Genomic DNA, 20,394 nt, shown 5'->3' on the forward strand with positions numbered 1-20,394 from the left:
AGCCCCGTCCACGGGCCAGGAGAGCAGCGCTTGCCTGCGGCCGGAGTGACTTGTGAGAGCATCTTCGTCCCACCCCGCTCTCCCCTGTGGTCATCACTGGCTTCGTCTTTCCTATGCCTGGAGCTGTGCCATCCTCTTCGCCCTTGAGGCATGTTTCTCCTCTTGTGTTTGCAGGTTGCCTATGGAACCACGGAAAACAGCCCCGTCACCTTCATGGGCTTCCCCAGTGACAGCATCGCCAGAAGAACCGAGACGGTGGGATGCATCTTTCCCCACACAGAGGTGACCATGACCCTCCCCGCCGGCTCCAGGCCCTCTGCCAGTCCGTCCTCCCTGCCTGGTGCTGGAGTTGGGGCACGCCATCACGTCTGCCTCAGGCATCCCCTACTAAGCCCTTCTTCTCTTCCATTGCAGGCAAAAATTGAGGATCCGGAAACAGGGAAGTCTGTGCCTCTGAACACTCCCGGGGAGCTTCAGATCCGTGGCTACTGTGTCATGCTGGGCTACTGGGATGACCCCGCCAAGACGAGCGAAGTGGTCACTGCTGAGAAGTGGTACAAGACGGGGTGAGTCTGGGAACAGCCCTGCTCCTCCCGGTCTGATCTCTCCGTGAAACTTCGGATCAGCTTTTAGCGCAGAGCCCTCGGTGCCAAGTGTCCCTGGAGATGGGGACAGTCCCTTCGCTACTGGTGCGATGGAGGGGCTGTGGGGGTACACCGAGCCTTCCCCCGAGCCCTGATGTTTGTGTGGACGCTGCTGATGGCAATGTCTGGCTGTAGCAGGAGCTCTCTGATCTCTTCCCTGTGTTCCAGCGGCATCTCAGCCGTTACCCTCCGGATACCCCGACCTGGCCTCCAGACCAGGCTGGGTGGGAGCATCAGCCATTCTCCCACGCAGCTGGGACAGGACTAGGAGTGCGGTGTCATTGCAGGGACCTCGCGAGCCTGGATGAGCACGGCTACTGCAAAATTATAGGCCGTTGCAAGGACATGATTATTCGGGGAGGAGAGAACATCTACCCAGCAGAACTCGAGCAGTTTCTCCACACCCATCCCAAGGTTGAGGAGGTCCAGGTGAGCGGGAGGGAGGTGGGATGGGTGAGCAGCAATGGGTCCTGTGGTGGGAAACCTGTACACAGAGCTGCTGGGTCTGCTGCTTGGGACCTGGTTGTCTTCCCCTGTTTTCAGCGTCTCCTTTTGTGTAATCTTGGTTGGCGAGGGGGAGGGAGAGGCTGCTGGCAGGGAAGGGGCAGGCCGAGCTCCTGGCAGAGCTCCTGGCACGGACATCGGTTCAGGCAATCCCCTCCCGCACCAGCTTCACCTCTGCAAAGTAGGGACTGTCCTTCTTCAGTTTTTAAACTGCCCGTCCACTTTCATAGCTCCCTCTGAAATTCTTACTTGGAAAGCAGTCTGGAAGGACAGTTTTTACTGATAATTAATTAATAAACTCCTAAATCCAAACCGACTCCTCCAACGACACCCTGGAGATGAGGAGTGAGACTTAGTTTCACCCCTTTGCAAGACAGCCATGATTTGCAGCACTGAGCAGCTGCTCCCAATCTGCTGGGATTGTTCTCCTCCAGGTTTTGTGCCAGACAAGTTTCCCCATAAATAAACCGCTTACTTAGTCAGTGTTGTGCCTGTGCCAGGCTCACATCTCTCCTTGGAACAGTCCCAGTGCAGATGGGTTGCAAACCAGCCCTGTTTATGTAGTTTCTAGGGCTTTATGTCACTGCTCTGGCCTCAAAAGGATCGACGTGTCTCTAGGATTTCGAGATACCGGTTCAAGGCAGGGAGTGACAGCAGGACTCTTGTGAAATAGCGTGAGCAAACTTTAGAGAGAGATGGGCCTTGGGAAGCCCGTCCCCTGGTGTCACAGGCAGTGGTCTACTAAGATCTGCCATTATAAGGGTTTCAAATAATCCTTTAATTCGACTTCATCCCTCTCCTGCTGTTTCATCTGGAGATCCCAAAGCACTTGAAGCAGCCTCCCAAGTCTCCCTGTTGATTGTGAAACCTGCTGCCCCATTTATTGGGGAAGCAGAAGCACGCAGAGGGACGGCGGGTCCGGGTTGCACCCACGACGAGCCCTCGCTCCGGTGACTTTGCAAAACCAAAGGAAGGTGCTGGCGTCCGGGTGCCCAGCCTGCTCCGCCACCTTTCCTCTGGCAAACGCTTGGGAAGTCCTTCCAGGAGGGCTCGACGCCGTGTAGCAAGCACCGGTGGGATGGTCAGGCAGCTCCAGCTGCCTTTACACAGCCCCAGCCACGGCTCCAGCATCCCGTGATACGGGTCAGGGCTTGTGCTGTTTTTCCAGCACACATACCCTGCGGGAGGAGAGGGATGTCCCCAGGGGTCACACCGTCCTTCTGTCCCAACCAGGTGGTTGGCGTGAAGGATTCGCGGATGGGAGAAGAGATCTGCGCCTGCATCCGAGTGAGGGCTGGGCAGGACTGCACCGAGGAAGAGATTAAAGCTTTCTGCAAAGGGAAGGTGGGTCTCCCACTCCTCTGAGCCCAGTAATTCAGTTCCCTGCCGGACCAGTACACCCAGTAGCTGCTGGGGATTTGCAGATGATAGTGCAGGGGTTTAGAGCGACTGGGGGTCCGGCCCTGGCTGGGGTGGTTCCCGCTGGGCAGGATACGCTGCTCCCGGCGGGTTGCGTAGCGGTTGGTTTTCCCTTCCCAGATCTCCCATTTCAAGATCCCGCGGTACGTTGTGTTCGTGGGTCAGTACCCGCTCACCGTCTCAGGCAAGGTAAGAGAGGGGCTGGGGCAGGGCAGGGGCCCTGGCCTCCTGTCCCGTCTCCTCTCTGAGTCGCTCCTCCTCCTCTCTGCACTTTATTCCAGATTCAGAAATACAAATTGAGGGAGCAGATGGAGAAGCACCTTCAGCGCTGAGCTTGGGAAGGCAGAGTGAAAAAGGGATAAATCAGCCCCGCTTCAGCCAACTTCGCGTCTGCTTTTCACCTGTGCCTTGGGCTACACGGTGGAGACCTTCGCTCCCCGACATCAGGCCGATGGCACTTTGTTAATAAAACAGAGTGCCTTTTTTTCCCCTGTTGGGTTTGTTTCTTTGCCGACAGCAATACCGCGGCGTGAGGAAGGGATGCTTATTTCTGGAGTTCTCTCCTGTTACTGAAAGACCTTATGAAGGTTTGAAAGTCTTGCACCTCGGAGCAATGTGGCTGCAGCCATTTCAGAGGACTTTGTGGGCCCGACCAGATGCTGGTAGATATTTTACTGATATTTTAAGCCATAACAGCCTGGCCGGGCTTCCCAAGGTAGGTGAATGCCGTCTCTGCTGAGACTCTTAGGTGACATAACACAGCTGATGAACTCGAAATGAAGGGCAGGGGCTTTAGAGGGTGAGACTTTGCATGGGAAGGGGCTCCCTAAAGCTGGCTGGAAAAGCTCGCCCCGTTCCCACACCTCCCCGGGCCTTCTGACCCCACAAAGAAACTTCTCCAAGGCAGAGAGACTTGGCGTTGTTTATTTTGTTGTTTTAGACAAGACAGACAGTAAGGATTTTGCAGAAATACCAAAGTTCCTGTCCCGGCGGCAGTGTGAAGCAGAGCATACGCCGGACAGCGTTTTACGGGAGTTCTTTGGTACCTCCCAACCATGAACACTACTCCGAGAAATGGAAGAGCAGAATTCCTCTTCCTTCCCGGCAGAAGTCTCCCACCCCAGCTGGGATGCAGATAACATTGCTGCCGACTCTCGCCGACCTCCCGGCCGCCTCCCTCCTGCTCCTTTCCCAGCAGGGCTAGCAGCAGGGCTAGCGGCCGGGCCTCCACCTCCGCGCTGGGGCTTTCTCCGGCGGGTCGGGGGGCAACGGTGCAACGGGGAGAGGGGTGAAGCATCAGCGAGGTCTTGACCCCGGAGCTCCCAGCTGGACTGTGGGCTCTACCCATGGAAGCAGACCAAGTGGACAACAGGTCCACAGTTCGTGCCTGCTTTCTGAAAGAAAAAAACGGGATGGTTCGTGTCTGACCCTTTGTGGTGTCTCCCCAGCAAAGTTCCTCCACCGTTCCCAAACTGCTCCTGGTGTCGGCGGGTTTCATCGGCTTCGCCTCTGCCCACCCCGGAGTAAGGGGGATGCGTGCAAGCACAGCTCAGCTCTCCTCCCTGCCCTGGTTTTAGGATCCTGATAAACCTTCCTTCCCGGAGGAGGAGCCGTTACCCGCGTTACAGCAGCCGCAGCCCGCGCTTGGGGATGCTGTGGACCTCTGGGTCTGGTGTCTAGGGAAGGACTTTTTGCCTTCCTTTGCTTCCCACAGCGCTAACCCCGGCGCGGGCCAGGCTTGCAGAGCGAGGAGCGTCTGCTCTGGTTCCTGGCTGGTGGCCACCCTCTGCGCTGCCCAGAAGCGCCCCGGGTACTCACCATTTTTGGGGGGTTGCTGGTAAGAAATGAAGTCAGCACTGGCTTGCTGGGGTAGACACACTGCTGAGAAACACAGCGAGCACCGGTCACAGCCAGCACACGGGGGTACGGCCCCCCGTCACCCCATCCCTGCTCCCCGGAGCTCTGCTCGCGTCCCGGGAGCTGCACCCTCCGTGGGTCTGAGCCCCAGCAGAGCCTGGGTGCCCGGGAAGGTGTCCCTGCCATCCCCATCCCCTTCCCGAGGCACATCCAGCCCTCGCAGGCCAGGCCACCTCCTGAGATGTCCCTTGGCCATCCCAGCCTGCCCATACTCACAGGAGGGGAACGGGCGTCCCTCATGGCTGGCAGCACGGCTTCAGCGCGCGGGGCTGCGGGCAGGCGCCAGGGCTTCTGCCCTCGCCCGTCCCCGCGTCCGGCTCTTATAGCGCGCGCTGCCAGCTCGGAAAATCCCGGCAGCTGGGGGCTCTTCCCAGGGAGGGAGGGTTACGTCAAGGGTGGGTTACCCCAGACTACCCCTTCCTGGCCTGGAAACAGGAATTTACAGCCGCGGCCTTTGTCATAAGCATTTCTCACTTCTCCGCGGCTATTCATAGCGCAAATTAAGAAAAAAAATAAAAACCCACAACGTCTGGGACCGTCAGCAGCGGGTTTGCACAACCCTGCGCGGAGATGCGCCACGGCTGCCTTCTCAGAACGGAAAATAAGTGGAAAAGTGGAAAAGTGCAAACCCCTGCTGCAGCCCCGGGGGGGACGGCGATGCGGGGGGCAGGGCCCGGCGGTGTCCGAGCCCCCCGGGGCGGCCCCCGGCAGCCGCAGCCGCCACGGCCGCAGGAGCCGGCGGGGGGCAGCGGGCGCTGCCCGCCCTCGCCCGTCCCCTCGCCGCAGGCCGAGCCCCGGTGCCCGCCTCGGGGCGGTGCCGCAGCCGGCGGGGGCCGATGGCGGCGCGGGGCTGGCGGCGGGCGGCGGCGGCGGCGGCGGGGCCCGGCGGGGGCGGCCCGGGAGCGGCAGCGGGAGCGGGAGCGGGAGCGGGAGCGGGTCCTGCCCCGGGTCCGGCCGCCCCCGCCACGGCCGCGCTCTACGTCCACGTGAGCGGGGGACCCCGGGCCTGCACGCGTGGGGGTGCACGGGGACCCCGGGGCTTGCACACGTGGAGAGAGGGACCCCGGGGCTTGCACACGTGGAGAGAGGGACCCCGGGGCTTGCACACCTCGGGGTGCACGGGGACCCCGGCCTTGCACACATGAGGGGAGGGACCCCGGGGCTTGCACACGTGGAGAGAGGGACCCCGGGGCTTGCACACCTCGGGGTGCACGGGGACCCCGGCCTTGCACACATGAGGGGAGGGACCCCGGGGCTTGCACACGTGGGGGTGCACGGGGACCCCGGGCTTGCACGCGTGGGGGTGCACGGGGACCCCCGGGGCTTGCACACCTGGGGAGAGGTGTCCACGGCCTTGAACATGTGGGGGGGTGCACGGGGACCCCGGGCTTGCACACGTGAGGGGAGGGACCCCGGGGCTTGCACGTGTGGGGGTGTGCACGGGGACCCTGGGCTTCCAGCTGTGGAGCGAGGGGCCCACGGGCTTGCACACGTGGGGTTACACAGGGACAAGGGGGCTTGCACACCTGAGGGTGCATGGGGACTCCCGGCTTGCACACGTAAGGGGAGGGAACCCAGGCTTGCACACGTGAGGGTGCACGGGGACCCCGGGCTTGCACATGTGGGGGGAGAGACTGTGGGCTTGCACACATGGGGGTGCACGGGGACCCTGGGCTTGCACACGTGGGGGTGCACATGGGACCTTAGGACTTGCACACACTGAGGGGTGAATGTGGGACCCCGGGGCTTGCACGCGTGTGGGTGCACGCAGGACGCTGGGGCTTGCACGCGTAGGGGAGCATCCCAGCCTCGCACGTGTCACGGGGCGCACGTGGGTGCCGAGGGGGTCCCCGACCTGCGCACACGAAGGCCGGCACCTGGGGGAGGTGGGGAGCGCCGGGGCTGTGCCCCCCCCCCAAATTGGGGTGCCGGGGGCGCGGCCGCCCCCCTCAGCCCCCCATGCCCGCAGTGGCCCTACTGCCGCAAGCGCTGCTCCTACTGCAACTTCAACAAGTACGTGGTGCCGGCGGTGGACGAGGCGGCTGTGCGGGCCTGCCTGGCGCGGGAGGCGCGCACGCTGCTGCGCCTCGGCCGGGTGCAGAGGTGGGTGCACGGGGGGCCCCGGGGGGGCACGGGGCCCTGTGGCGCCCGCAGCCTCCCCACCCTCTGCCCCGCAGCGTCACCTCCGTCTTCTTCGGCGGGGGCACCCCCAGCCTGGCCAGCCCCGGCACCGTCGCGGCGGTGCTGGAGGCCGTCGCGGGGGCTGCCCACCTCCCCGCCGACGCCGAGGTCACGCTGGAGGCCAACCCCGGCTCCGCCGGCGCGCCGCGCCTCGCCGGCTTCAGGGCGGCCGGCGTCAACCGCCTCTCCATCGGCGTCCAGGTGAGAGGGGCTCTGCCCCGGCCCGGCCCCCCCGCTGCAACCCCTCCGCGCCCCCCGCTGCCACCGCGCTCCCTCCGCAGTCGCTGGATGATGCCGAGCTGCGGCTGCTGGGCCGGGAGCACACGGCGGCGGAGGCGCGGGCGGCCGTGGAGGCGGCGCGGGGGCTCTTCCCCGGCCGAACCTCCATCGACCTCCTCTTCGGGCTGCCGGGGCAGAGCCGGGGCGCCTGGGCCCGCGGGCTGGAGGCGGCGCTGGGGCTCTGCGACGACCACGTCTCCCTGTACCAGCTGACGCTGGAGCGGGGCACAGCGCTGGCGGCGCAGGTCTGGGGGGGGGCCCTGCCCGCGCCCCCCCAGGACCTCCTGGCCGACATGTACCGGGCCGCCTGTGCCGCGCTGGTGGCCACCGGCTTCCGGCACTACGAGGTCTCCAATTTTGCAAGGAAGGTGGGGTGCTCACCACACTGTCCCCCCCATGCTGTGCCACCCCCCAGCGGGCTCAGCCCCCTCACCCCATGCGACGCTCTCCCCCAGGGCGCCCTCAGCGCTCACAACCTCTCGTACTGGCGGGCCGAGCAGTACATCGGCGTGGGGCCGGGTAAGCTGGGGTGACAGGGGGGCCGTGCGTGGCCACGTGTGCCCCCTGAACCCCGCTGTGTCCCCCCCTCGCCGCCGCAGGGGCGCACGGGCGGTTTGTGCCGTGGGGCGAGGGCGGCTGCAGGCGGGAGGCCCGTGTCCAGACGCTGGAGCCGGACGCCTGGATGCGGGAGGTGCAGAGGCAGGGGCACGGCACGAGGAGGCGGGTGGTGCTGAGCCCGCTGGAGCAGTGAGTACGGGGGTCCCCAGCCTGGGCCCTTCCCCTGCCGTGCAGCCCCGCAGCTCTCCATCTGCCCGCAGGCTGGAGGAGGTGCTCGCCCTGGGACTGCGCACGGACGAGGGTGTCACGCATGAGGTGAGGAGCCGCACGTGGGGGAACCCGCCATCAACTGCCGCTAGTAACGACACATCGCTAACGGCCTTCTCTGTGCCTTGCGCGTGCAGCGCTGGGGACGCTTCTCCCCCAGCCTCAGCCTGGAGGCCGTGTTCGGGGCGCCGGGGGAGGCGAGGGCCCTGCAGGAGCAGGGCTGGCTGGTGCTGGACGGCGGGTGAGCCCCGGGGGCGCGCTGGCGGCGGGGGGGCTCCGGCGCCGAGCCGGGGCTCAGCCGCCGCTGCCTCCCCAGCGGCCTGCGGTGCACCCGGGACGGCCTGGCCCTGCTGGACTCCCTGCTGCCCGGCCTGCTCTGCCAGCTGCAGCACCGCTGGGCCCTGCCGGCGCGGCCTGCAGCGGGGGCTGCACCCGGCTGTGGCGGCGGGGCCCTGAGGAGGAGCCCGACGGGGGACAGGGCCGGCGGCGAGGCTGCGGGGCGCGGCGGGGTTGTACGCGGCGACAGTGGAGAATAAACTACGAGAGCGGTGCTGGCTGAGAGGGGTGCGGGGGCCGCGACTCCCGCCCGGGCGCTGCAGGCCCCGGGGCTCGGCGCCTCAGGCCGCGCTAGGCCGCTGCCGTACCGCGCATGCGCAGAGGTCCGAAATGGCCTCCCCGCCTTCCGGAGGCGGGACCATAGAGTCGCGGCGGGAGGCGCCACTCTAGGCGTTGCGGGTGGTTTCTCGGTGGTGCGCCGGCGGCGTTGCCATGGCGCCCGGGCGCGGAGCGGGCCGGCGGGATGCGGCGGCGGGGCTCGGGGCTCGGCCCGGCCCGGAGGGAGCCGCGGCCCGCCACCCCCCCGGGTACGGACCGGCGGGCGGCTGGCGCCCGGCCCCGGGGCTGCTTCTGCCCTCGGCGCGGCCTGGGCCTGGCTCGCACGGCCCGGGAGCGGCGGGGACCCCCAGGCCGTGCGTGGAAGCCCCCACAAACCGCCCCTGCCCCGCGCAGTCACCCCCCTTTTATTACTACTATAATATTTTTTTTTACCCCGAGAGGCATCAGGCGTGTCAAGGAGCCAGTCCCAGCTGTGGGGAGTTGCTGGTTAAGGATAAAGAAGCAAATCCCGGCGGGGCTCCTGCACCGCTTCTGCGGGGGTTCTGCTATTTCAGAGCTATTTGGCTATTTAGAAGCTTCTGGCAATCCACGGCTTGCCCTCCGAGTTGTGCCTGGTGACCGCAGTGCAGCCGTGCCGGGAAGCCGTGTGCTGGCGCTTGCAGCTGGGGCGGGAAACTTCCCGGGAATTGGCTGTACCTGCGGGAAGCGCAGGCTGTGTTTATCTCCCGTCGTCTCTCATCTAGAATAAAGCGTGAGGCAGCTGCATCCGAGCGACCTGCTTTGGTCCTTGGAGCTTCTCAGAGTTTGATTTCCCAAGGATAAGAGATGCTGAATTTAATTCTTCTGTGCAACCTTAAAAAAAAAATACAACCCAAAACATAGTTCAGCTGGAAAGGAATAACCGGGGTGAAAGAGAAAGACGAGGTTTCCTTGGGAGACTGAAGAGGAGGTCTCTTCATCTGTTTTTCAGACAAGAAGGAAAAGGCACACGAACTGTCCTCCTCAACGATTGCAGAAGAGCCTGAGCCCGTTTCGTGTGTTCTGCAAGGAGATGACATCCAGGCGCTTGCAATTAAGGTGGAGGACCTGGAGAAAGTATGTATTCTTACTCATAGAAACAGTTGCCTTAACCGACAGTCATTTTGTGTGTTTGACAGCGGGTGCTGTCCATTTACTTAAACCAAAGGCCACTCTTGGAGTTCAGTTCTCATTCCATTTGTCTGCACTGCTTTTTATGACTTGTCAGATCATCAGGCTCAATTGCCGAAAGTAAAGGATTATCGATCCTTACTCAATCTTTTCAAATGGAAGGATAAGTCATCTGCCTCTCCAAAATTATATTTCCAACCTTCTGGTCTAATAAGACGTGTGAGTTGTTTAGTAGCTATCACTGTGTCCCTTCCAAAATGGGTCGAACTGTGTGAGTGGAAGCATTTGACACCAAGTGACACAGCAGAAAACTATTGGAGAAGTGATTTAAAGCTCTTTTCCCTGCCCCAGTTATGAAGCAGAGTCCAGAGGAGTAGGACAGTAACTGAGCTGGTATCTCCGCAGCCGTGTAACGTGCCTCTTAGGGGAGGAACAGCCTGTACTGATACGACTTCTCGTTTCCTAGAAGGCTCAGAAGGAATGAAGGTGAGTCAATATGTACCTAATTGCATTGTGACTGTTTATTTTCTGAAGCTCCATGCTCCACGCCTTCCCCATGATGCTGGGAGACTTCCAGTTAGGAGGAAATACCTCGTTCGAAAATATCGACCCAAAGAGACAAAGAAGGCGGCACGTTTCCTCGTAGCATATCCTGCGTTCCCAAAGGCACCCAGGGAACCACTGAGTTTTTCTGGTAGGGTCAAACTTCACATCTTTGACTTTTGGTTTTGCCAAGCCTGGCTTTACTGACCTGATTCTGGGATTATTTGGGGGCGTTTTTTGTGTTGTAGGACCAGGACTGTTTGATGGCTGTGAAGAAATTCTCCCCCATCACATTTTGGGAAGTCTCCAGGAGTTCAGGATGGAAGCCTTGGCCAGAGGAAACACTCAGGTTGGTTTGTAAAGTTAGGAAAATGCTGCTGTGTAGCGCTTTTCTAGAGGTGGAGCGCAGTGCCTTTTGGCACCTATCAGGATGCTTTTTGGCACCTATCAGGAACAGGTCAGGCCTGAGGTGTGGTTTTCCCAGCCTCATCTTACTCTGCGGGGAGGGCTTGCCTTCAGAGAAACTGCACGAGCAGGTTTTGAAGTCCTGTGTGCAGGACGAGGTCATGGAGGGAAGAATTACAGAGGCTTCCTCTTCCACATGTGCTTCTGCTGATGGCATCAGGCTCGCAAGGGAAGAGCTGGTGTTGCAGCAATGCTGTTGCTCAAGTCTAATTACTCAGATAAATCCTTTCATTGTTTCCAAGTGCGTTCCTAATGCCCTATTTTTGTTCCTCTCAGAGTGATCAGGTAAAAGTACTGTCAATCTGAAGAATTCTTTTCTCCTCTCCCATTCTCGTTGTAGTGGCAGTAAGTGCGTGGAGAGGTTAATTTAACGTTTCCTTTCTCTTCAGATAGCAGACTTTTCTCATCAAGATGTTACTGCGGCAGCTTTAAAAGAGGAACGTGAAGGAGAGAAGAAAAATGTTCATCAGACCCCAGTAGCAGAGCACAAAGCTCTCCAGAACTGGCACCGTAATATGGCAATCAGGAAGAAGCAGGAGAAATATCTAGGAGGTGAGAAAAGCTGAGGCCTCGTTCTGTGAAATTCTGTGTGCGGGAGGGGAGTTTGATGGCACCACAACAAACTAATGGTCATAGCCAACCGGGGTTAGTCCCGGTGCCGTTGCGTGTTCTCGGAGCTCCCCACGCTGCTCGTGCCAGCGGCCGTGGGTGCTGTGGGGAGGCGAGCTGGCGGGTCTGGCTGGGGGAAGGACAGTGGATTTGGTGGGGGACAGCGTACGGGGGTTACATGTGAACAGTAGGTAATGGGTGTGCCCAGGAGTGCAGCACGAATCGTTTGACGTTCCTGCTTTATAGAAATTCTTCAGAGGCCAGAGAATGAATTGCTGATGAGCATCTCGGAGGATTACAGGCAAATCCAGGAAGAACGTGACCTCATTGACCGGAGTCTCCCTGCCCTGCTTCCTGGAAAGGTGAGAGCCCCACTTCCTCTGCTCTTGTGAAAGAGCGAAGACACTGGTGTTACGAGTAACATCTCTGAGGACCTGTCATTAGATATTTATCAAAGCCACTCTAAGTCCTTCAGCCTAGTGTGCAAGCAGAGCTTTCAGTGACTTTAAAAATACAAACGTGAACTGCGCTATCAGTGCTAGCCGAGGAAAGCGGTGGGGTGCTTTGGCTCCTTGCTAACGAGCTGCTGGGCATGGGCAAGTGCCATTTCTTGGTGCTCACCAAAGACTGTCATGCACTGGGAAGTGGCATGGGGAGGTGCCGCAATTGCCGTTCCAGGGACAGAAAGATCTGGTGGCTTCAGGCTCGAATTTTAGTGATTGCCATGGAGAAAGGGGTATGGGTAAGTCAGGAGGATTATGGGAGTATCCTATGTTAAAATTATTTTTTTACATTTATAGGACTCTCAAAGAATTTGCATTTGTGTGAGGCATTATTTTAATATCATTCAACCTTCATGTAGCACTAGATAGAAGAAAGGTCTTCTTCTGTCTTTGACGGCAGCCCGATAGAAATTTTGGCTTGTTCTGCAAAAAGCGATAATTTATAGACTTTTAAAATATCTGTATAAGCAGAGTTAGACCCCTTCTTCTTTTTAGCTTCTAGTCGCTGTGGAAATAGCAGGCAGCCATACAGCCTGAAAGCATCAGTGGGAGCCTTGTTTTCCGCCCTAGGGCTACCGAAGAGGAAGCGAGTTCTGGAGCCAGCCCGAGCGCATTGGAGATGAACTCACCGGCCTGACGATGACACTGACTCAGCGAGAACGTGGCTACCCAGAGCCAGTCACTCATGTGGGGAAACCCCACGCTGTCCGGGTGGAAACGGGTAAGGGAACGTCACAGAGAGACGATTCCACAGACACGGGGTATAAGTGTGGAGGGAGCAGCAGAAAGAACTAGCAACTCCTGCGAGTACGGAGGCTTCCATTGTAGTTGTCCCTTCCGACAGCTGCAGCACAAGCTACTTCCCAGTCATCTGTTGGTCCTCCTCTTTAAAACACCGTGAGACCAAAGTTTGGCAGAGAGTAAAATTAATAGGCATGTGAGTATGTAGGCAGTGAGCTCCTGTATGGGTATTTCCACAGGTCTGAAGCCTCCAAAGAGGATTCCTTTCCGTCTGACCTGGGATAAGAGTCTTTTCCTGAAACATCGACGACAGGAACTAAAATCTGTCCTAGAGGAGCTAGATTTTTATAAGCCGGTAAGACTAGAGGAGCGAGGACATTCTTTGCATCTCGTCTTTTGTCAGATGCTGCAGAGTAACATAAAATTGCCAAGAACTGGATCTGAAAAAGCATTAGGAATCTGAAACTTAGCCCCACAGTACTTATCTTGGAAGTCCCTGCATTTCCAAAGGGCCGCACGCAGGGAGGCCAGACAACTCCTTCATAAGTGTTGCATGGAGTGGTCTAAGAGCCTCAGAATAGGACCCCGAACCAGCAGCATGTAGCTGCCAAGACCTAGGCAATAAAAAAACCTGCCAAATACTGGTGTGGGACTTTGATTTAGTGCCTCAGGGTAGAGGGAAGACACCTTTACCTGTGTGGAAGACACGCATCTGAAATTATCTCCTGAAGGCAGGTAGCCCTTCCTCTTAAAAACTGAACAAACCTCACCTTTTTCTTTCTGAAACCTGGCTCTGGGGATGAAAAATGTGTGTGAAGGAGACTTTTCCCGTCCATGCATCCTTTGTAGTGGGGAATGCAGTCATCTAGGATTCTAGGGAGACCCAGAGTTGATTCCTTCCTGTGTCTCTTAAACATTCGTTGGATGCCTCTAAAAACCATCGTAGGAGCAAGATACCTCAGCTTCACTTTACTTGACTCAGTTGGTACATTTGTCTGGTACTTTAACTTCCTTTCTATATAAAATGAGAAATCGTGAGTTGGTCATTTTTCTGTATGTCCAGGATCTGGATGGACTGGAGGTGATCGGTAAAGGGCAGCCTTTCACATCTGTCTCAACAGAGCCTTTTCCACGTTCCACCACTTCTGAAGAGTCTGAAACCCTGTAAGTTTTACTTCATGGCAGAAATAAAGGATTTGGGGTATGTACCATCAGTCTGTAAGGGTATCCTTAACTGTCCATATCCAGAACATGGAGGAGTCTCCACTGGCGCACAATAAAAGGCATATTCTAATATTAAAGTCACCAGATCTAGGAATCGAGCGGTTCCCTTGTGCCCTGGGGCCTCGTGCCTAAGGAGCGAAAATCGGAGAAAAGAGGCGGTTTTTTTGAGGCCCTTCCTCCAGTCTTCCCTCTGCGTGACTCCAGAGCTCACATTAGGCAGGGTGGGGATTCTGCTCGAAATTACCTCCATCTGGCTGCCTTTTGTCTTTTTTCCAACCTTCCATCATCAATTTGCTTTTTTCCCCCATCCTGTCCATCTGTAACAGGCACAACCTGAGGGCCTCTTTTCCTTACTCAGTCATGCACCCGCAGCCTCCCTTAGGCAGGTATCATTCTTTAATGTTCTGGCTGTCCTGTCCTCCTTGACGGTGACAAGTCGCTAGCTGGAGTTCGCCACATCTGCAGGGCTCTGTCCCTAAAGAGATGGCTCTGTGGAAAAGCGTTCGTTGGGATGATTTCTTACAGGGTCTTGTAAATCACCCTTGGTTCTCCCCTCTCTGAAAGTGAATCTCACTCCATGAAAACACTGGCTCTTGTTTTCTTTAGCAGTGACTCCTTACAGGACGACCTCGATGTGCTTTCGGAAGCAGTACCGGGTCCGTCTTTAGATTTCTGTGGCCAGCCTGCTCGCTGGATCAACTGCATCACTTCTTGCAGGGTAATTGTGTGCTTTTTATTGTTTAGTCAAACTAAGCCTGCTTGAGTTCCCAAGTCACAGCTGTACAATGAGTGTCACTCCCAGGCCAGAGAATGGGGGATTTATTCGGAGCATAATAGAGCATCCCTACGTTTGCTCCGGAGAGATCTAGAAACAGAAGGGGTTGCGCGCTCTGCGGTGTGAAGCTCAGATTCCCAGGCTCTCTCTGTGTAATGGCCACTTCATTGGGCCTGTCTTACAAGTTCTCCTACCAAGGCTCAACGCCTTATTTGTGGTGTGACTTCAGGCAAGATAAATCCTGCCAGATAGAGTAGAAAGAGTTATCTATGTCTTTTTCCTCTTCCTTGTAGAATGAAATTGGCATTGCTGCCCGGCTCACCTTTGAGACCTTGGCTGGTGAGAAAGCTGAAAGCTCCCTGAGGGTGAGCAACGATGGCACAGCTGCCATCTGGTATGACTGGATGAGGCTTCCCCAGCAGATTCCCTCCAGAGAAACCGAGGGGAAGAGGACGCCGTGTTTTTACTTTGATACCAGACCAGGTATGAGAGCTGCTGATCTCCGAGACCTTTGTACCTAGACCAGAGAGCACGTATTCAGGAGTTATCTGAGATGCTGAGTCTGACTAATGGCAGAGCAAGCCTGTTGGGTGATTCTCCTTGGGAAGCCATCCTGGGCGTCAGAGCTGACTCACAACAAAAGAGGTGTGCGAGGCAGATCCCTTTGATGGGACTTAAAGGAAAGGAGGTTGCTCCTATTCTGAATGTAAATGGGTGGAATATTGAGAAGTGAATCATTTTCTGGTGGTAAACTGGGCATAATCTGCCAGAGAGAGCGCTGAGCTCGCTGAAAAAGGAGCGTGCAGTGGAAATAACACCAGTTTGGTAACATGGTGACTGGGAGTAAATCTGGAAGGAGAAAAATAGCTGGATGAAGTGTGATAACCAGCTGAGCTATGGGGAAAGCGTCTCGTACAGAGATAAGGACACTCGGGGTGGGGTTGGAAAAGGGTCAAGTTAACCAGGTGGTTTCTTGCAGACCGATGCATTTTTCTCTCTTATTTCAGGTGTAATTTTGCCTGGAGAAACTAGGAAGTTTTTCTTTCTTTTCAAGTCAGAGAGAGCAGGCATTTTCAGTGAGTCCTGGGAGTTCAGGACACATCCTCTGTTATTAGCAGGAGCTCTGCTGCAGGTGACCCTTTGGGGAATTGCTGTCTATGAGGATAAATTGGCTGACCTCAGAGAGAAACTGGAGGTAACCAAGCATGTAACTGGGTAACTGAGCTTTGAACTTAATATGCAAATAGAGGATAAGGGTGGGAGTGGATGACATGGTATTTTTATTGCTATGCAATTAGGGCTGAGAGCGAGATGATTATTTATTTACAGAACATCTGTACGTACTTGAGCAGGTTTGCTAAGTAAAATGGAAGAACTCTGCAGTTTGTCGTAGTGTTGTTAATAAAGACGTGATTGTGTCTCCTAAACTGTTTGCACTGGTCCTTTAAAGAATGAATTTTCTATTGGTGATGAATTTCATTAGTTACTTAGCGGGGATGGGGTCATGTGTCGTACAGTACGATATCAGTTAAGGTATAAATGGAAAATTAACACTATGCTTTGAAAAGTATAGTTTGGGGGAGGATTTGTGGGGTTTATTTGAAAAGCTGTTGTAAGTATTGCTCTGCTTGGTGGGGTTTGCAGTTATTCTTGTCCTTGTAACCCTATATAACGTATACCTGTGGTTACTAGCGTGGGCGCGAATTTGTTTGTGTGTCCGTCTATGGAACAGGGACTCACACGTGTTGTTCTTGTTGTGGTGCCTCAGAGCGACCTGGCTGCTCGAGAAGGTGCTACTATAGTAGAAGAGAGTCTGAAGGAACTTCTTGCCCGAATTCGCACCCCAGAGCGCACCCCGTCTCCTGTGGGTGCCTGTGTCACAGAGGAAGAGTTGTTCCACCGGCAGAATCCCGAGGTGACGTTTGCTATTTGATGGGCTACGCAACTGAAATAGCTGGGGGGGCTGGTGCGTCCCTGGGGCTGGTGCATCCCTGGGTTGCTGGAGGCTGGCACAGTCTGCCGGGATGGCTTTAACAATTAGGCCCGTAGAGAAAAGGCATAGCTCGTTTCACTATTTACCTTTTCCCCATTATCACAGTTGCATTATCAGCATCGAGTGGTAAAGCAGCTGCATGAACTATGGAGACAGCACATGACTGTTCCTTCAGCCTTTGAGGAGAAAGTGCCCTTGGGCCAGAAGAGCGCTGCGGAGGACACGCAGTACCAGGAGAGCACCTCAGAGGCTCAGAGCGGCACCGCAGAGGTCCCAGGCTGGAAGAACACGCTGGAGGAGGCTCCGAGTCAAATGACGAACGTGGAGGAGGAAGAACCAGGCCCCTCGGGATGGAACCTTTCCTTCGAGGACTTTAAGCAGGTGGTCCCCCCTCTTCCTGCTAGAGCTGTGACAAGCTGATGGTGTTTTCATTTCCCTACAAATAGCCTGGCCTCCCCCGCGTGAGCCCGCCCAAAGGGCTGCTTCCAGCGTGCTCTGAGTTAGAGATGATTTATGACGTGTGTCGCAGAAAAGCACTTTAGCTCTGCTGACCACACCCTCCGTGCTCTTGTAAAGAGATTCCCAAGAGAGACTTCGAGGGCTGCTGTGTGAAGAAGAAAAGAGAACTACGCAATGTAATAGATATTTTAAGCTCTTTCCCCATTAGCTTTCTGTCATCCCAGGACTGAATGCGGGGGGCAGGCTAATCCTGCAGCCTCCTGTGGCTTCCCCAAGGGCTCCTCTCCTTGGAAAGTCCTTCCTCTTCATCAGAGCCCTAAGGGGGCACTCATGACAGGCTGTGGATAAAGCACAGACCTCCCTAGATGAGAGCAAGAGTGGTTTGGATTCTGTCAGCACAGTTTTTCTGTAGTGGTCTCTTGGAAACCTCTCTGCTGCTTTTAGAACTAATCTTTACTTCGGGGCCTTTAGCTCGCTAGAATCCCTGTTCTCCCACACACCTGTGACATAGCAAAGGGGCTTACTGGCAGTCTAACTGGGGGAACTGGGATTGCTCCCCGGACCTTGGGTTGCGTGTGCACCTTGGCCAGATCCCAGCTGTATAGGAGGCCACACCTGGGCGCCTAAGTGCCCAGTGCAACCTGGTTTCAGACTGGTGTCCAGGAACAGAGCTGTGGTGAGCTCAGGGCCCACGGACCGGGAACGAAGACTGAGAAGAAGCGCTCCGTTGACCCCGTGTTTTCTCTCGCGTCAGGCTATAAAGTCAATCCCCGAGGAGGAGCAGCGAGAAGCAGCACTGACCCAGCTCAATGAGGCAGCGCTGGAGCTGTGTGTTGAACAGAGGCCAACTCAATCAGACCTTTTGTATCAAACCTGGTGCGTTACCTCTGCAAGATAAAGCTTGTAAATGCATCATGTGATCCACAGCCTTAGCGAGCTCTGTTGCAAGTGTTGTGATTCAGAGTGCAGATAATTATATGAGGTCTAGAAGTCTTCTTTACACTCTGGTTTTTTATGGATTAATTGTAGCAACCGTCTAGGACCCAAATGCCATTTTTTTCTGGAGATAAGTTTAGAATATTAAGTTAATGTGATTTTGGGGAGTATACAAGATTATTTCTGGCAAAATTATTCTAGTCTGTGTTTATGAAACCTTCGGGTAATTCTCTGTACCCTTTTACTCAGATAACATACTCATACAGTCTGTCTGTTCTTTGCTCAGGCTTTCAGACTGTAAACACATCAACAGCTTCTACTTGCTTCTAAATTAGAAGGGTGCAGGTTCCTCTTGGTAAACACAGCGAGCAGGTCGATGCGGATGGACCAACGTGTCGTGTCGAAGAGCAGATCTAGTTTCGCAGTAATATTTATGGGTCCATATGAGCTCATTCATTTGCAAACCATTGAGACCTCAGAGGGCTCAAACATGAGGAAAGTAATTTAGCTTCCCTCTGCACAGGCTTTTAGGTGGCGGGTGCTATTTTATTGCTTTAGTTGGACAGAGGAGCTCTCAGCTGTAACGTGCCTTCACGCCTGGGCACAGGATAAAACAAAATGGCCATTGCTGTACTTGTCTCCCTCCTGATTCTGATACTTTTCTCAGTCTCCAGCTGTGGCGTGAAACAGTTGATGGTCTGGCGAGTCACTCTCTGAAGCTGAGATCCCAGCTTGGCTTGCCCGAGAAGGACACCTATGTAGAGGTTCTTCCAGAGGAAACAGGTAAATGGTAGTTTTAGCACAGCAGCTGGGTTCTGTGGACTGTTGGAAATCCAGAAAACGTGCTGAATTTCAACTGAACTGGCAACTTCAGTGATTTCCCCTCAAAGCTTTTATAACAAAATGCATCAGAAAAAATGGCAGATTGTGTGATACTAATTGTGATCTGTGGTTTGGTGTCATTAAAAAAACACCACACAAAGAAGCCTTTTCATTTAGCTAGATGTAGCCATGGTTTTCACACAGACTAGCCCAGAAAACCCTACCTCGCTATTAGCTGTTTTACAGGCTTGGTCCGATACGTGTCTGAGACTTGTTCGTTCCGTATTTAAATAAAGTACTCGCAAGGTATTGTTTTGCAGTGCAGGACAGCTCAGATTAATAAAAAGAGGAAAATACGTTGCAAAAGTAATATACTTCCACTGCGTGAGCGCAGTGGGCTTGTCTTTTGGATGTAAAAATGTTGCTTTTGGGTAATTCTTTTGTAGTGGAAGTAAAGCAACCTATAAAAGGAGGAAAGGAAGACAGAATAACTAGTAGGAAAGAAGAGAGAAAGTCACTTGGTGGTAAGGATAAAGAAGGCAAAAAAAGAACAGCAAAGACAGCAGGGAAAGAGAAAGAGGTATGTGGTGGGATGCCTGTTGAAACCCAAGCGCTGGGGACAGTGCGATCCATTCGGAGGTTGTGTATCCTGAGTTCAAGCCGATTCCCAACCCGGTGAAAGAGGTGCTGCTGCTGGGAGGTGCAGCAATCCGCAAGGTGTTCTGACCTATGTCACTTTTTTTTTTTTTTTGTCTGTCCCTGAACAGGAACGTCCAAGCAGCAGAAAGTTAGAAGTAAAAGATGAGAAAAAGCTGAAATCTTCCACTTCGTTGCAGGAGGGGAAAGAGGGAGCCCAGGCCGTGGAAGCTGTAGCTGCAGATAGAGTAGAACCTCCTCAGGAGCAGGTGGACCCGATTTTGTTTGGGATATACCAAGAAAAACTTTATATTGAAGTGAGTCTGACCAGAGCTTATATCTTCGTTTCTTGGTTTTGTTCTTTGTGTGTAAGCTGACATTGAAGCTTCAGTGGAGAGGTAATCATTTTGTTAAACTTAGAAACCTGACAGACATATGTCTGTAATTCTATAGCAAGGTAAGTGTGAAATACAAGGTAAGGCGTCCTTTATTCCAGCCTGGAATCTGTTAATATAAATCCAGCCATCGCATAGCCACATGCGGGATTTCTATCTGGGCTGTCTTTAGCATGCTTGCGGACTCTTGAGGGACCAGCAGAATTAATTGTACCTTGGATAATGTTAAACACACTTCATAGCCAGAAAAGTTATTACTAGAGCTAAGTGCTGTTAGCAGGCAGCCACTTTTATGTGGTTGTGTGCGTGCCCGTACGTTAATGTGCGTGAGAAACCATCTCTCTCTGTGTCAGTCTCATCATCGGGACTCCTTCGCGTGTTTTCACTGCAACTATCTTCTGTTTGTTTCTGCTGCAGGTTTATGGGCTGCTGGATTCAATGGTGAGCAAAATGGTTTCTTTATTTGAGGAACTAAAGAAAAAAGGTGCCCTAAAGTGGGAGAGTGAAGCCCTTTGTAACTAGAAATAGGCTTACTTTTAAAAAATAAAGAACCATATTTACACAGACCAAGTGGAGATTCTTCTTTGTGAAGTGATGCGCCGATTACAAACACCGGGCTGCCTCTTTTCTGACATGCTGTGATGCGAGACCGTTGCTAGATCATCTGTTACTGCTACAGATGATCGCTTGCCAAGAATAGACGAGGCAAGAAATATCACAGCCTCAGAAACCGTTAAGAGTAGAAAATACTGGCATTTCT

At 55.1% G+C, this 20,394-nt stretch overlaps 3 protein-coding genes across 5 annotated transcripts in view; all 3 read left to right on the forward strand.

Annotated features, from left to right (window-relative positions):
* ACSF2 (acyl-CoA synthetase family member 2) overlaps positions 1-3,010 on the forward strand; it is a 40,751-nt gene extending 37,741 nt beyond the window's left edge. Inside the window, exons 11-16 of the mRNA XM_082326471.1 lie at positions 175-282; positions 415-566; positions 932-1,073; positions 2,382-2,492; positions 2,688-2,756; positions 2,849-3,010. Coding sequence (XP_082182597.1) covers positions 175-282; positions 415-566; positions 932-1,073; positions 2,382-2,492; positions 2,688-2,756; positions 2,849-2,899 — 633 coding nt within the window. The 3' untranslated portion in view covers positions 2,900-3,010. The remainder of the gene's footprint in view (positions 1-174; positions 283-414; positions 567-931; positions 1,074-2,381; positions 2,493-2,687; positions 2,757-2,848) is intronic.
* A 2,310-nt stretch (positions 3,011-5,320) lies between these two features.
* RSAD1 (radical S-adenosyl methionine domain containing 1) lies at positions 5,321-8,305 on the forward strand (the record flags this gene model as incomplete). Of its 2 annotated transcripts, XM_082326663.1 has the most annotated exons (9): positions 5,321-5,470; positions 6,454-6,587; positions 6,662-6,866; positions 6,947-7,312; positions 7,400-7,463; positions 7,544-7,691; positions 7,763-7,817; positions 7,907-8,010; positions 8,086-8,305. In XM_082326663.1, the coding sequence occupies 9 exons, from the start codon at positions 5,321-5,323 to the stop codon at positions 8,303-8,305; spliced, it is 1,446 nt and encodes a 481-aa protein (XP_082182789.1). The 2 variants fall into 2 exon arrangements, with proteins under 2 accessions (XP_082182789.1, XP_082182788.1); XM_082326662.1 differs by lacking the exon at positions 5,321-5,470 and having other exon boundaries at positions 6,369-6,587; positions 6,662-7,463.
* Positions 8,306-8,567: 262 nt separating this feature from the next.
* On the forward strand, positions 8,568-20,181 carry MYCBPAP (MYCBP associated protein). Of its 2 annotated transcripts, XM_082326434.1 has the most exons (19): positions 8,568-8,632; positions 9,355-9,479; positions 10,068-10,227; positions 10,325-10,425; positions 10,931-11,093; positions 11,397-11,512; positions 12,224-12,374; positions 12,634-12,749; positions 13,458-13,558; positions 14,225-14,336; positions 14,687-14,876; positions 15,401-15,588; positions 16,162-16,308; positions 16,492-16,767; positions 17,600-17,721; positions 18,449-18,564; positions 19,050-19,183; positions 19,371-19,556; positions 20,052-20,181. In XM_082326434.1, the coding sequence occupies exons 1-19, from the start codon at positions 8,569-8,571 to the stop codon at positions 20,154-20,156; spliced, it is 2,673 nt and encodes an 890-aa protein (XP_082182560.1). In that variant the 5' UTR covers position 8,568; the 3' UTR covers positions 20,157-20,181. The 2 variants fall into 2 exon arrangements, with proteins under 2 accessions (XP_082182560.1, XP_082182561.1); XM_082326435.1 differs by lacking the exons at positions 19,050-19,183; positions 20,052-20,181 and having other exon boundaries at positions 19,371-19,514.
* Positions 20,182-20,394: the final 213 nt, after the last annotated feature.

The sequence above is a fragment of the Platalea leucorodia genome, assembly GCF_965183815.1.
Source record: "Platalea leucorodia genome assembly, chromosome: 14".
Classification (NCBI taxonomy): domain Eukaryota; kingdom Metazoa; phylum Chordata; class Aves; order Pelecaniformes; family Threskiornithidae; genus Platalea; species Platalea leucorodia.

Bases quoted from the DNA above. Each gene is read 5' to 3' on its own strand.
- MYCBPAP (XM_082326434.1), top strand. From the start codon at position 8,569: ATGCGGCGGCGGGGCTCGGGGCTCGGCCCGGCCCGGAGGGAGCCGCGG. The intron at 14,877-15,400 runs GTATGAGAGCTG...CTCTTATTTCAG, and splicing joins TTACTTTGATACCAGACCAG to GTGTAATTTTGCCTGGAGAA. The intron at 17,722-18,448 runs GTGCGTTACCTC...TACTTTTCTCAG, and splicing joins GACCTTTTGTATCAAACCTG to TCTCCAGCTGTGGCGTGAAA.